Source organism: Nerophis ophidion, linkage group LG21 (assembly GCF_033978795.1).
Source record: "Nerophis ophidion isolate RoL-2023_Sa linkage group LG21, RoL_Noph_v1.0, whole genome shotgun sequence".
NCBI lineage: Eukaryota > Metazoa > Chordata > Actinopteri > Syngnathiformes > Syngnathidae > Nerophis > Nerophis ophidion.
In genome coordinates this window covers 35,399,018-35,413,566 of record NC_084631.1, presented here as the reverse complement: position 1 = coordinate 35,413,566, position 14,549 = coordinate 35,399,018, and the positions used below count along the sequence as shown (strand labels likewise).

At 42.1% G+C, this 14,549-nt stretch overlaps 1 protein-coding gene across 3 annotated transcripts in view; it reads left to right on the top strand.

Moving 5' to 3' along the window:
- fhod3a (formin homology 2 domain containing 3a) overlaps positions 1 to 14,549 on the top strand; it is a 185,636-nt gene that overhangs the window by 10,780 nt on the left and 160,307 nt on the right. For all 3 annotated transcript variants that reach the window (XM_061882522.1, XM_061882521.1, XM_061882520.1), the window contains exon 2: positions 8,445 to 8,554. In XM_061882522.1, the coding sequence (XP_061738506.1) occupies positions 8,445 to 8,554 (110 nt within the window). The remainder of the gene's footprint in view (positions 1 to 8,444; positions 8,555 to 14,549) is intronic.

Below are 14,549 nucleotides of genomic sequence, written 5' to 3'. Positions count from 1 at the left end.
ATATATATATATATACATACATACATACACATATATATATATATATATATATATATATAGTGTATATATACAGTGTATATTTATGTATTTATGTATTTATTTTTAGGATCAAATGTGTCCAATGTGGGATGATTTTTTAATGACACAAAGAAATCGAGTAAACATGTAGCAAGTGAACGAGTATGACAACATGCTTATGTTATGAGTTATGTGAGAATTATGAGTAAGCGTCGCAGCCTCATAATTAGTGGCATCAGGTAAACAACCTGACAATAACAAGGAAACGCCACAACAAATTCCTGTTTAATCTCACGTATTTTTAATCAGAGTCTGATTATTTACTCTCCCGTGTTCTACACCCCCCCTCCCCCTACCCTCTCCTCCCCCCTAGTTGTTGGATTAGGATTTGGCTCAGATTAAAACGGTTGGATGAGAAAAGCAGTAATGAGAACCTCAGCTGTTCTGGAATAATCTGTGACTTGTAACCAGACGACAATCCCAGTCTCCTTTCAACTCCCAGGCCCCAAGGGACTACACCTCACCTGCCTCCGCCTGCTCCCGTAAATATAGCCAGGTTTTATTTATATTTATATTTAAATTTATATTTATATTTATGTCCCGCCCGACCGCTTGTCTCCGTTTCCAAGTGCAGAAGGGAAAGGAAAGACCGGAGAGCAGGACTCGTGATCCTTGCTCGCTGGCTGTCCGAGAGTGTGGTCATGACGCGGGGGCGTTTGGCAGCACACACCAGGGACCATTGCGGGTCAAAGCCGGTGATAGCACACAGGTGCGAGATGCTAACTCGACGCTTCTGACTCACGGTTCATTTCAAAACAGAGACCAGCTAGGTTTGCCCTGGGAAATAAATGTAATATGATAATATAATATAATATATAATAATATAATATAATAATAATATTATATAATATAATAATAATGTATTATAATATATTATATAATAATAATATAATATATAATACAATATAATATAATAATAATATGTAAAATATATTTTAATTCACTTGATTCATCCATTTCTTCATTCTCATAAAATTCCCACATTACCAGGAATTCTACATTTTCCAGGACAAAAAAAATTCCCGAAATTCCTGCTTTTCAGTCGTATTAATGATCCGAATTCTCGACCGTTTCAAAACATTTCAAAATCGGAAATGACAAATTCACAATACAAATGGAACGCACCATTACATTAGCATGTTAGCTTTTTGGCTGATGTCCACTGGTTTAGACCTCTGAGCCATAATATTTGTTGACCTGACGCATGCTAAATGTTAGCATGCTAGCTTTTTAGCAGATTTGGCAACCTCCTGAGCCAAATATTTGTTGACCGAACCCATGCTAAATGTTAGCATGCTAGCTTTTTGGCTAATTTCCGCTGGTTTACACCTTGCAGCCAAATATTTGTTGCATGCTAAATGATATGCATGCTAGCTTTTTGGGTAACGTCTGCTGATTTACACCTCTGAGTCAAATATTTGTTGACCTGACGCGTGCTAAATGTTAGCAAGCTAAATGATCAAACTGGCCGACTGACTTTATTTAAAGATGTGTCGTGAAGCTTGATTTGTAGGGTTTTTTTTAACAAATATATCTCCTATGAAGTGGTATCCTGTCCCCAAAGTTAGAGAGACGATGCATTTATCTGGAAGACTTCTATGGATAAACAGCAAAGTGGACTCAGATTTCCACCGCCCGGACGCGGGTCACCGGGGCCCCCCTCTGGGGCCAGGCCCGGAGTTGGGGCACGATGGCGAGCACCTGTTCCCATGGGGCCCGAAGAGGCAACGTGGGTCATCCCTCCAATGGGCTCACCACTCATAGGAGGGGCCATAGAGGTCGGGTGCATTGTGAGCTGGGCGGAAGCCGAAGGCAGGGCACTTGGCGGTCTGATCCTCGGCTACATAAGCTAGCTCTTAGGACGTGGAACGTCACTTCACTGGGGGGGAAGGAGCCTGAGCTAGTGCGCGATGTAGAGAAGTTCCGGCTGGATATAGTCGGACTCACCTCGACGCACAGCAAAGGCTCTGGAACCAGTTCTCTTGAGAGGGACTGGACTCTCTTCCACACTGGCGTTGCACGCAGTGAGAGGCGACGAGCTGGGGTGGCAATTCTTGTTTCCCCCCGGCTCGAAGCCTGTACGTTGGAGTTCAACTCAGTGGACGAGAGGGTAGCCTTCCCCCGCCTTCGGGTGGGGGGGACGGGTCCTGACTGTTGTTTGTGCTTACGCGCCAAACAGTAGTTCAGAGTACCCACCCTTTTTGGATACACTCGAGGGAGTACTGGAAAATGCTCCCCCGGGTGATTCCCTTGTCCTACTGGGGGACTTCAACGCTCATGTTGGCAATGTGTGTGAAACCTGGAGAGGCATGATTGGTAAGAATGGCCGCCCGGATCTGAACCTGAGTGGTGTTTTGTCATTGAACTTCTGTGCTCGTCACAGATTGTCCATAACAAACACCATGTTCAAACATAAGGGTGTCCATATGTGCACATGGCACCAGGACGCCCTAGGCCGCAGTTCAATGATCGACTTTGTAGTTCTGTCATCGTATTTGCGGCCTTATGTTTTGGACACTCGGGTGAAGAGAGGGGCAGAGCTTTCTACCGATCACCACCTGGTGGTGAGTTGGCTGCGATGGTGGGGGAGGATGCCGGACAGACCTGGCAGGCCCAAACGCATTGTGAGGGTCTGCTGGGAACGTCTGTCAGAGTCTCCTGTCAGAGAGAGTTTCAATTCCCACCTCCGGAAGAACTTTGAAAATGTCACGAGGGAGACGCTGGACATTGAGTCCGAGTGGACCATGTTCCTCACCTCTATTGTCGAGGCGGCTGACTGGAGCTGAGGCCGCAAGGTAGTTGGTGCCTGTCGTGGTAATCCTAGAACCCGTTGGTGGACACCGGCGGTAAGGGATGCCATCAAGCTGAAGAAGGAGTCCTATCAGGTTATTTTGGCTCATAGGACTCCGGAGGCAGTGGACAGGTACTGACAGGCCAAGCGGTGTGCAGCTTCAGCGGTCGCTGAGGCAAAAACTCGGACATAGGAGATGTCCGGGGAAGCCATGGAAAACGACCTCCGGATGGCTTCGAAGCGATTCTGGACCATCATCCGCCGCCTCAGGAAGGGGAAGCAGTGCATTATCAACACCGTGTATGGTGCGGATGGTGTTCTGCTGACCTCGACTGCGGATGTTGTGGATCGGTGAAAGGAATACTTCGAAGACCTCCTCAATCCCACCAAAACGTCTTCCTATGAAGAAGCAGTGCCTGGGGAATCTGTGGTGGGCTCTCCTATTTCTGGGGCTGAGGTTGCTGAGGTAGTTAAAAAGTTCCTCGGTGGCAAGGCCCCAGGAGTGGAAGACATCCGCCCGGAGTTCCTTAAGGCTCTGGATGCTGTGGGGCTGTCTTGGTTTACAAGACTCTGCAGCATCGCTTGGACACCGGGGGCGGTACCTCTGGATTGGCAGACCGGAGTGGTGGTCCCTCTCTTTAAGAAGGGGGACCGGAGGGTGTGTTCCAACTATCGTGGGCTCACACTCCTAAGCCTTCCCGTTAAGGTTTATTCAGGTGTACTGGAGAGGAGGTTACGCCGGATAGTCGAACCTCGGACTCAGGAGGAACAGTGTGGTTTTCGTCCTGGTCGTGGAACTGTGGACCAGCTCTATACTCTCGGCAGGGTTTTTGAGGGTGCATGGGGGTTTGCCCAACCAGTCTACATGTGATTTGTGGACTTGGAGAAGGCATTCGACCGTGTCTCTCGGGAAGTCCTGTGGGGAGTGCTCAGAGAGTATGGGGTATCGGACTGTCTGATTGTTGCGGTTCGCTCCCTGTACGATCAGTGTGAGAGCTTGGTCCGCATTGCCGGCAGTAAGTCGGACACGTTTCCAGTGAGGGTTGGACTCCGCCAAGGCTGTCCTTTCATGGACAGAATTTCTAGGAGCAGTCAAGGTGTTGAGGGGTTCCGGTTTGGTGGCCGCTGGATTAGGTCTCTGCTTTTTGCAGATGATATGGTCCTGATGGGTTCATCTAGCCAGGATCTTCAGCTCTCACTGGATCGGTTTGCAGCCGAGTGTGAAGCGACCTGAATGAGAAACAGCACCTCCAAGTCCGAGTCCATGGTTCTCGCCCGGAAAAGGGTGGAGTGCCATCTCCGGGTTGGGGCAGAGACCCTGCCCCAAGTGGAGGAGTTCAAGCACCTAGGAGTCTTGTTCACGAGCGGGGAAAGAGTGGATCGTGAGATCGACAGGCGGATCGGTGCGGCGTCTTCAGTAAAGCGGACGTTCTATCGATCCGTTGTGGTGAAGAAGGAGCTGAGCCGGAAGGCAAAGCTCTCAATTTACCGGTCGATCTATGGTCATGAGCTTTGGGCCATGACGGAAAGGACAAGATCACGGGTACAAGCGGCCAAAATGAGTTTTTCTCAACCTATCTCCCTTAGAGATAGGTTGAGATGCTCTACCATCCGAGAGGAGCTCAAAGTAAAGCCTTCCCTCCTCCACATCGAGAGAAACCAGATGATGTGGTTCGGGCATCTGGTCAGGATGCCACCCGAACGCCTCCCTAGGGAGGTGTTTAGGACATATCCAACCGGTAGGAGGCCACGGGGCTGACCCAGGACACGTTGGGAAGACTATGTCTCCCGGCTGGCCTGGGAACGCCTCGGGATCCCCCGGGAAGAGCTGGACGAAGTGGCTGGGGAGAGGGAAGTCTGGGCTTCCCTGCTTAGGCTGCTGCCCCCGCGACCCGACCTTGGATAAGCGGAAGAAGATGGATGGATAGCATTTATCTCACGCTTGCCGGACAGTGGATGACCGACAAGAGGGTTCACTCAGTGTGAACCCTCTTGCTACAAGAAAAATGCATGAAGTTTTACAATTTAATTAATCCTTTGGTTACTAATTATCAATTTTTCTATTTGTTATCCATATTTTTTTTTTATCTCTGGTTAGTTAGCAACGGATTTTGGTTAAACTCTCAGGAAACATCAGAAATGGAATAAGGAGCAAGTCATTCGATTTTTGATCCGGATTCAAGGCTTTTTAAAGTCTCTTCCAGGCCAGCTCGGAGCACCTGCTATCTGAAGTCCGTGTGAGCGTGCTCGTAAACATCAATGGCGGTGGTGTAGAGATATATTCTCATGCACCTGGTCTCCAACTCCGCAGGGTATCGAGTTACGACAATGTAATGGAGCGACTCTGACGCACAATCTTCTGCAGTGTTACCTTGCGTGGAGCAATAGCAGATGCCGGGGCGCCGTCGGTGGGGTTTTTTTAGCGACAGGACACAAGTTAAATTCAACGTATACCCTAAACACTTGTGTATGTTTACTTTGAAGTCCTAGCGCCTTTATTGGCAACCCCCCGGACACTTTAATACTCCGGCGTTTTAGAAGAGAGCCACATCACAAAGGGCCCTCCCATTGTTTGCAGTCATGCTGAAACCCCCCAAGTGGAAAGTTCTTTCACTTTACAAGCTCAAACAAGGGTGTGAAACATAGTGGAGACCTAAATTTTAAGGGGGTTGTTGGTCCACAGCACGCAAAAGATGAGCATTTGTATTGAGGGCCGCATGGCAATAATGGCTGCACTCAGAGGGCCACATGTAAGATGTATGAATACAAACGTATAGTGGCCCTGTTACAGAACTTGTAAAGGTTTTTATAGGTCGGTGGATAACTTGCTTTGAAATTGTAAGTCAAGCAGATATTGAAGTTTATTTCTGATTAACATTAAAAAAAAATATATTGGAACATCAGATACAAATTTTTTTTTCCAGTTTTTCGCAGGCCACATAAGTGATGTGATGGGCCATAATTATAATGATGTGGTGGGACATAATTAAAATTATCTGGGGGGCCATAATTTAAATGACGTGGTGGGCCACCTAAAATGACATTAAAAAACGTGGATGGATACGCAACAGATGTGGCGGGCCACATAAAATGATGTGGAGGGCCAATTTAAATGATGTGGCGGAACAAATAAAATAATGTAGCGTGCCACGGTAACATTTTGGGATGGATCACTTTAAAATATAGTGATAATCCCCTGTAAAATTATGTGGTGGGCCATAATTAAAATGATGTGGTGGGCCACATAAAATGATTCAGCGGGCCACATCAAAAAAATGTGGCTGGACACCCAACAGATGTGGCGGGCCACATAAATTATGTGGAGGGCCATTTTAAATGATTCGGCGGAACCAATAAAATAATGTAGCGTGCCACTGTAACATTTTGGGACAGGCTACTTTAAAATATAGTGCTAATCCCCGGTAAAATTATGTGGTGGGCCACAAAAAATAATTCGGCAAGCGACTTCAAAAGTTGTGGCAGGCCATGTAAAATGATGTAGAGGGCCACGTTGAAATTATGTGGAGGGTCAATTTAAATGACGTGGCGGACCCAATTAAATAATGTACGGTTACATTTTGCCCTGCGATGAGGTGGAGACTTGTCCAGGGTGTACCCTGCCTTCCGCCCGATTGTAGCTGAGATAGGCGCCAGCGCCCCCCCCGTGACCTCAAAAGGGAATAAGCGGTAGAAAATGGATGGATGGATGGATACATTTTTAAATAAAGTGATAATCCACAATAAAATGATGTGGTGGGCCACGAAAAATTATTCGGCAGGGCACTTTAAAAATCGTGGCTGGACAAGCAAAAGATGTGGCGGGCCGAATTAAATGATGTGGAGGGCTATATTAAAGGACGTGGCGGACCAAATAAAATAATGTAGCGTGCCACGGTAACATTTTGTGACGGACCACCTTAAAATAGAGTGATAATTCACACTGAAAGGAAGTGGTTGGCCCAACAAATTATTCGGAAGGCCACGTTAAAAATGTGGCTGGACACTCAAAAGACATTGCAGGCCACTTTAAAATTGTGTGGAAGGCCAATTTAATTATGTGGCGGACCAAATTAAATAATGTACGATAACATTTTGGGATGGGCCAGTTTAAAATAAAGTGATAATCCATAATAAAATTATTTGGTGGGCCACGAAAATTTTTTCGAAAAGCCACTTTAAAAATTGTGGCTGGACACGCTGAAGATGTGGCGGGCCAATTTAAATGACGTGGAGAGCCAGTTTAAATGATGTGGCGGACCCAATAAAATAATGTAGGTACCACAGTAACATTTTGTGATCGATCCCCTTAAAATAGAGTGATAATCCACAGTGAAATGACGTGGTGGGCCACAAAAATGATTCAGCAGGTCACTTTAAAAAATGTGGCTGGACACGCAAAAGATGTGGCGGGCCACTTTAAAATTCTGTGGAGGACCAATTTAATTATGTGGCAGACCCAATTAAATAATGTACGATAACATTTTGGGATCGGCCATCTTAAAATAAAGTGATAATCCATGATAAAATTATTTGGTGTGCCAGGAAAAATTACTCGGCAGGCGACTTTAAAAATTGTGGCTGGACACGCAAAAGTTGTGGCAGGCCACATTAAAATTAAGTGGAGGGCCAATATAAATGATGTTTCGGACCCCATTAAATATTGTACGGTAACATTTTGGGATGGGCAATTTTAAAACAAAGTGATAATCCACAATAAAATTATTTGGTGGGCCAGAAAAAATTATTCGGCTGGTCAATTTAAAAATCGTGGCTGGACACGCAAAAGAAGTGGCAGGCCACGTTAAATTAAATGGAGGGCCATTTTAAATGATGTGGCGGACTCAATTAAATATTGTACGGTAACATTTTGGGATGAGCCATTTTAAAACAAAGTGATAATCCACAATAAAATGATTTGGTGGGCCAGGAAAAATTATTAGGCAGGCCACTTTAAAATTAAGTGGAGGGCAATTTTAAAATGATGTGGAGGGCCATTTTAAATGATGTGGCGGACCCAATAAATTAATGTAGCGTCCCACGGTAACATTTTGCGACAGGCCACATTAAAATAAAGTGATAATCCACATTAAAATGCTGTGGTGGGCCACAAAAAAATGATTCGGCAGGCCACATAAAGGATGTAGTTGGCCATTTTAGACTAATGTGGTGGGCCACATAAAATTATTTTATGGGCAATGTTAAAAAAAATATGGCTGGCCACATAAATGTCATGGCTGACCACATAAAATGATGTGGAGGGCCACAATAAAATAAAGTGGCGGACGTTTTAACTGATAAGGCAGATCACTTTAGAATTATGTGGCGTGCCAGGTTAAGTTAAAATATTGGGATGGGGCCAATTAAAATGTTGTGGCGATCCACAAAAAAATTATGTGGCAGTCCACAAATGATGCGGTGAGCCACAATAAAATGTGACCGTCCGGACTAAAAGGATATGGTGCAGCACATTAGAATGACGTGGCCCACGGGCCTTAGGTTTTACACCTGTGCTGGAGAGACCATTCTCCCTTTATAGAAGTCTTCAAAACAATTCTCTTTTGTTTCTTTTTCTCAGCTCGACGACTGTGCGCTCCAGCTTTCCCCCAATGGCACCTACCTGGACCTGGAGTCTTCTCTGGCCGAGCAGAGGGACGAGCTGGAGGGCTTCCAGCAGGAAGACCCAGGGTGAGGCGGCCTCTCCATGTCAACCAAACACCTGTCATCCATTGACACCAAGCAATACATCTCCCTTAAAAACTCACATTTCCCACATTCTTACGGAATAGGAAAGAATCCTCAGCAGGTTCATATAGATTTCTCCGGCGTTCATGGAAAGTATGAAGGAGCTCCTTTCACCATTGCTAGTTTAGTTTGCCTGACTCATATTTCTGACTCACACACCACATGGTGGCGCTGTTACCCCCGTATTGTCGGATTGACTTGAAAATATCGCACGCAGCTCAATGTGCTCTATAACAATCAACCGATGTTACTTGACAACCTTTAGCCGAATCGCCACGAAATTTGGTACGCTCTAGTGTTGTCCCGATACCAATATATTGATACCGGCACCAAAATTATTTCGATACTTTCCAATACTTTCCGGTACTTTTCGGTACTTTTCTAAATAAAGGGGACCGCAAAAAAAATTCATTATTGTCTTTATTTGAACAAAAAAATGTTAGGTTATATGAAACTTATGTTTCTTCTTGTAAATAATGTAACAGGGGCGGCATAGCTCGGTTGGTAGAGTGACCGTGCCAGCAACTTGAGGGTTGCAGGTTCGATTCCCGCTTGTGCCATCCTAGTCACTGCCGTTGTGTCCTTGGGGAAGACACTTCACCCACCTGCTCCCAGTGCCACCCACACTGGTTTAAATGTAACTTAAATATTGGGTGTCACTATGTAAAGCGCTTTGAGTCACTTGAGAAAAGCGCTATATAAATATACTTTACTACTACTAATTTAGTCCTTAAAGGCCTACTGAAATGAGATTTTCGTATTTAAACAGGAATAGCAGGTCCATTCTATGTGTCATACTTGATCATTTCGCAATATTGCCATATTTTTGCTGAAAAGATTTAGTAGAGAACATCAGCGATAAAGTTCGCAACTTTTGGTGCTGATAAAAAAGCCTTGCCTGTACCGGAAGTCGCAGACGATGACGTCACAAGGGTGAGGGCTCCTCAAGTCTTCACATTGTTTAAAATGCGAGCCTCCAGCAGCAAGAGCTATTCGGACCAAGAAAACGACAATTTCCCCATTAATTTGAGCGAGGATGAACGATTCGTGGAGGATGATATTGATAGCGAAGGACTAGAAAAAAACTGAAATAAAATAAAGTAAAAAAAAAAAAAAGGCGATTGCATTGGGACGGAGTCAGATGTTTTTAGACACATTTACAAGGATAATTCTGGGAAATTCCTTATCTTTCTATTGTGTTGCTAGTGTTTTAGTGAGATTAAATAGTACCTGATAGTCGGAGGGGTGTGTCCACGGGTGTCTCGAGGCCAGTGTCTGAGGGAAGTCGACGGCAGTTACTAGGACGGCGCAAACTCCACAGATCTCCGGTAAGAAGCGACTTTTTAACACAATTTTCTCACCGAAACCGGCCAGTTTACAAGTGGTCGGGATCCATGTTCGTTTGACCGCTCTGATCCATAGTAAAGCTTCACCTCCGGGAATTTTAAACAAGGAACCACCGTGTGTTTGTGTGGCTAAAGGCTAAAGCTTCCCACCTCCATCTTTCTACTTTGACTTCTCCATTATTAATTGAACAAATTGCAAAAGATTTAGCAACACAGATGTCCAGAATACTGTTTAATTGCGCGATGAAAAGAGACGACTTATAGCCGCAAATAGTGCTGCGCTAATATTTCCTGACAGTCCGTGAGGTCACGCGCACGCGTCATCAATCTGCGACGTTTTCAACAAGAAACTCCGCGGGAAATTTAAAATTGCAATTTGGTAAACTAAACCGGCCGTATGGGCATGTGTTGCAATGTTCATATTTCATCATTGATATATAAACTATCAGACTGCGTGGTCGCTAGTAGTGGGTTTCAGTAGGCCTTTAAATAAGATGTTGAACATACTAGACAACTTGTCTTTTAGTAGTAAGTAAACAAACAAAGACTCCTAATTAGTCCGTTGACGTATGCAGTAACATATTGTGTCGTTTATACACCTGTTATTTTGTACACATTATTAAGGACAAACTGTAAAAATGAACTATTAATCTCCTTGTTCATTTACTGTTAATATTTTCTGTTTTAACATGTTCTATCTACACTTCTGTTAAAATGTAATAATCACTTATTCTTCTCTTCTTTGATACTTTACATTAATTTTGGATGATACCACACATTTAGGTATTGATCCGATACCAATTAGTTACAGGATCATACATTGGTCATATTCAAAGTCCCCATGGGTCCTGGGACATATTTCCTGAGTTTATAAACATAATATGAATTTTTAAAAAATGAAATAATATCGACGTAAACATAGTAGTATCGACAAGATACGTGCATGTACTTGGTATCATCACAGTGGATGTCAGGTGTAGCTCCGCCAAAGGCATTTGTTTACATTTTGATGCCGGTGAGCTACGGTGTGTAGAGAAGCATGTTTAGCTATTCCTCGTCCTGCAGTGATAATGATACATATAAGAAACTCATTTTCCGATACTTTTTGGTACTTTTCTAAATAAAGGGGACCACAAAAAATTGAATTATTGGCTTTATTTGAACAAAAAATGTAGGATACATGAAACATATGTTTATTATTGCAATTTAGTCGTTAAATAAAATGTTGAACATACTAGACAACTTGTCTTTTAGTAGTAAGTAAACAAACAAAGACTCCTAATTAGTCCGTTGACGTATGCAGTAACAAATTGTGTCATTTATACACCTATTATTTTGTACACATTATTAAGGGCAAACTGTAAAAATGAACTATTAATCTCCTTGTTCATTTACTGTTAATATTTTCTGTTTTAACATGTTCTATCTACACTTCTGTTAAAATGTAATAATCTCTTATTCTTCTCTTCTTTGATACTTCACATTAATTTTGGATGATACCACACATTTAGGTATCGATCCGATACCAAGTAGTTACAGGATCATACATTGGTCATATTCACAGTCCTCATGGGTCCAGGGACATATTTCCTGACTTTATAAACATAATATGAATTTTTTTAAAAATTAAAGAATATCGACGTAAACATAGTACTATCGACAAGATACGTGCATGTACTTGGTATCATTACAGTGGATGTCAGGTGTAGCTCCGCCAATGGCATTTGTTTACATTTTGATGCCCGTGAGCTACGGTGTGTAGCGAAGCCTGTGTAGCTATTCCTCGTCCTGCAGTGATAATAATACTTATAAGAAACTACTTTCCGATACTTTTCGGTACTTTTCTAAATAAAGGGGACCACAAAAAAATGCATTATTTGCTTTATTTAAACAAAAAATGTTAGGGTACATGAAACATAGGTTTATTATTGTAATTTAGTCGTTAAATAAAATTATGAACATACTAGACAACTTGTCTTTTAGTAGTAAGTAAACAAACAAAGACTCCTAATTAGTCTGCTGACGTATGCAGTAACATATTGTGTCATTTATACACCTATTATTTTGTACACATTATAAGGAACAAGCTGTAAAAAAAAATATTATTAATCTCCTTGTTCATTTACTGTTAATATCTGCTTATTTTCTGTTTTAACATGTTGTATCTACACTTCTGTTAAAATGTAATAATCACTTATTCTTCTCTTCTTTGATACTTTACATTAGTTTTGGATGATACCACACATTTGGGTATCGATCTGATACCAAGTAGTTACAGGATCATACATTGGTCATATTGAAAGTCCTCATGTGTCCAGGGACATATTTCCAAAGTTTATAAACATAATATGAATTAAAAAAAAAAAAAAAACGAAAGAAGATGCCGTGATGCCAAAAAATATCGATGTAATCACAGTAGTACACTCTTGTACTTGGTATCATTACAGTGGATGTCAGGCGTAGATCCATCCTTGGCATTTGTTTACATTGTGACGCCGGTGAGCTATTGTATGTAGTGAAGCATGTTTAGCTACTCCTCACCCTTCAGTGATAATGATACTTGTAGAAACGTACTTTATTTGTCGCCATGGAGACCAGGATTAGTGATTTAGAAGTAACTACTGACTAGCCATGTCTTAAAGCAGCTCTTCCTGAGGGTGTTTCAGTGATATAACTTCACCTTTATTTTTACTTTTTACACCAAAATGGTCCATTCTCCCTTTTCTGTCTACACACCGTGTCTGCTTGTAAGTACTCTGTGTGCGTGCGCTGCCGAACATGCTCCCCTTTTTGTAAATCCTGCAATGTCATGACGTGACGACGATGCGGGCGCGGGTGGGTGTGGTACCGGTACGTTTCAGAGGCGGTATAGTACCGAAAATAATAATTAATATCGCGGTACTATGCTAATAGCGGTATATCGTACAACCCTTATACGCAGCTTTGTACAAGTGTCAAACAAGTCTGCAAAGTTTGAAAGAGATTGGTTGAAAAACATCAAGCAAAATGTCTCCACAGGAGCACAGGAGGAATTAGCAACTAATTAGTCTAATGCAGGGGTCACCAACGAGGTGCCCGCGGGCTCCAGGTAGCCCATAAGGACCAGATGAGTCGCCCGCTGGCCTGTTGTAAAAATAGCTCAAATAGAAGCACTTACCAGTGAGCTACCTCTATTTTTTAAATTGTATTTATTTACTAGCAAGCTGGTCTCGCTTTGCTCAACATTTTTAATTCTAAGAGAGAAAAAAGTCAAATAGAATTTGAAAATCCAAGAAAATATTTGAAAGACTTGGTCTTCATTTGTTTGAATAAATTCATTTATTTTTTTACTTTGCTTCTTATAACTTTCAGAAAGACATTTTAGAGAAAAAAATACAACCTTAAAAACTATTTTAGGATTTTTAAACACATATACCTTTTTACCTTTTAAATTCCTTCCTCTTCTTTCCTGACAATTTGAATCAATGTTCAAGTATTTTTTTAAATTTTTTATAGTAAAGAATAATAAATACATTTTAATTAAATTCTTCTTGTTTTTTCGACGAAGAATATTCGTGAAATATTTCTTCTAACCCATTATGATTAAAATAATAAAAAAAATATGTTCTGGCAAATCAAAAAAAAATGTGTAGAATCAAATTTAAATCTTATTTCAAAGTGGATTTTAACCTATTTAAAACATGTCATCAAAAATCTAAAATCTTAATCAGGAAAAAATACTAACAATGTTCCATAAATTATTTTTTAAATTTTTTCAAAAAGATTCGAATTACCTAGTTTTTGTCTTCATCTTTTTCGGTTGAATTTTGAATTTTAAAGAGTCGAAATTGAAGTTAAACTATGTTTCAAAATTTAATTTTCTTTTTTTTCCTGTTTTATCCTCTTTTAAACTGTTCATCCATCCATCCATTTTCTACCGCTTATTCCCTTTCGGGGTCGCGGGGGGCGCTGGCGCCTATCTCAGCTACAATCGGGCGGAAGGCAGGGTACACCCTGGACAAGTCGCCACCTCATCGCAGGGCCAACACAGATAGACAGACAACATTCACACTCACATTCACACACTAGGGCCAATTTTAGTGTTGCCAATCAACCTATCCCCAGGTGCATGTCTTTGGAAATGGGAGGAAGCCGGAGTACCCGGAGGGAACCCACGCATTCACGGGGAGAACATGCAAACTCCACACAGAAAGATCCCGAGCCTGGATTTGAACCCAGGACTGCAGGAACTTCGTATTGTGAGGCAGACACACTAACCCCTCTACCACCGTGAAGCCCTTAAACCGTTCAATTAAGTGTTTTTTTTCATCATTTATTCTCTCCCAAAAAAACTTCCGTAAAAGTAAAAAAAATGTTCGACAGAATGACAGACAGAAATACCCATTTTTTAAAATATATTAATAGATTTATTTATTGAAGGTAAATTAAGCTAATTGGCTATTTCTGGAAATATATTGAAGTGTGTATCAAACTGGTAGCCCTTCGCATTAATCAGTACCCAAAAAGTAGCTCTTGGTTTCAAAAAGGTTGGTGACCCTAGGTCTAATGATTATAAAACTTGGAGGATATCCATATGACATGCACGCCAACAT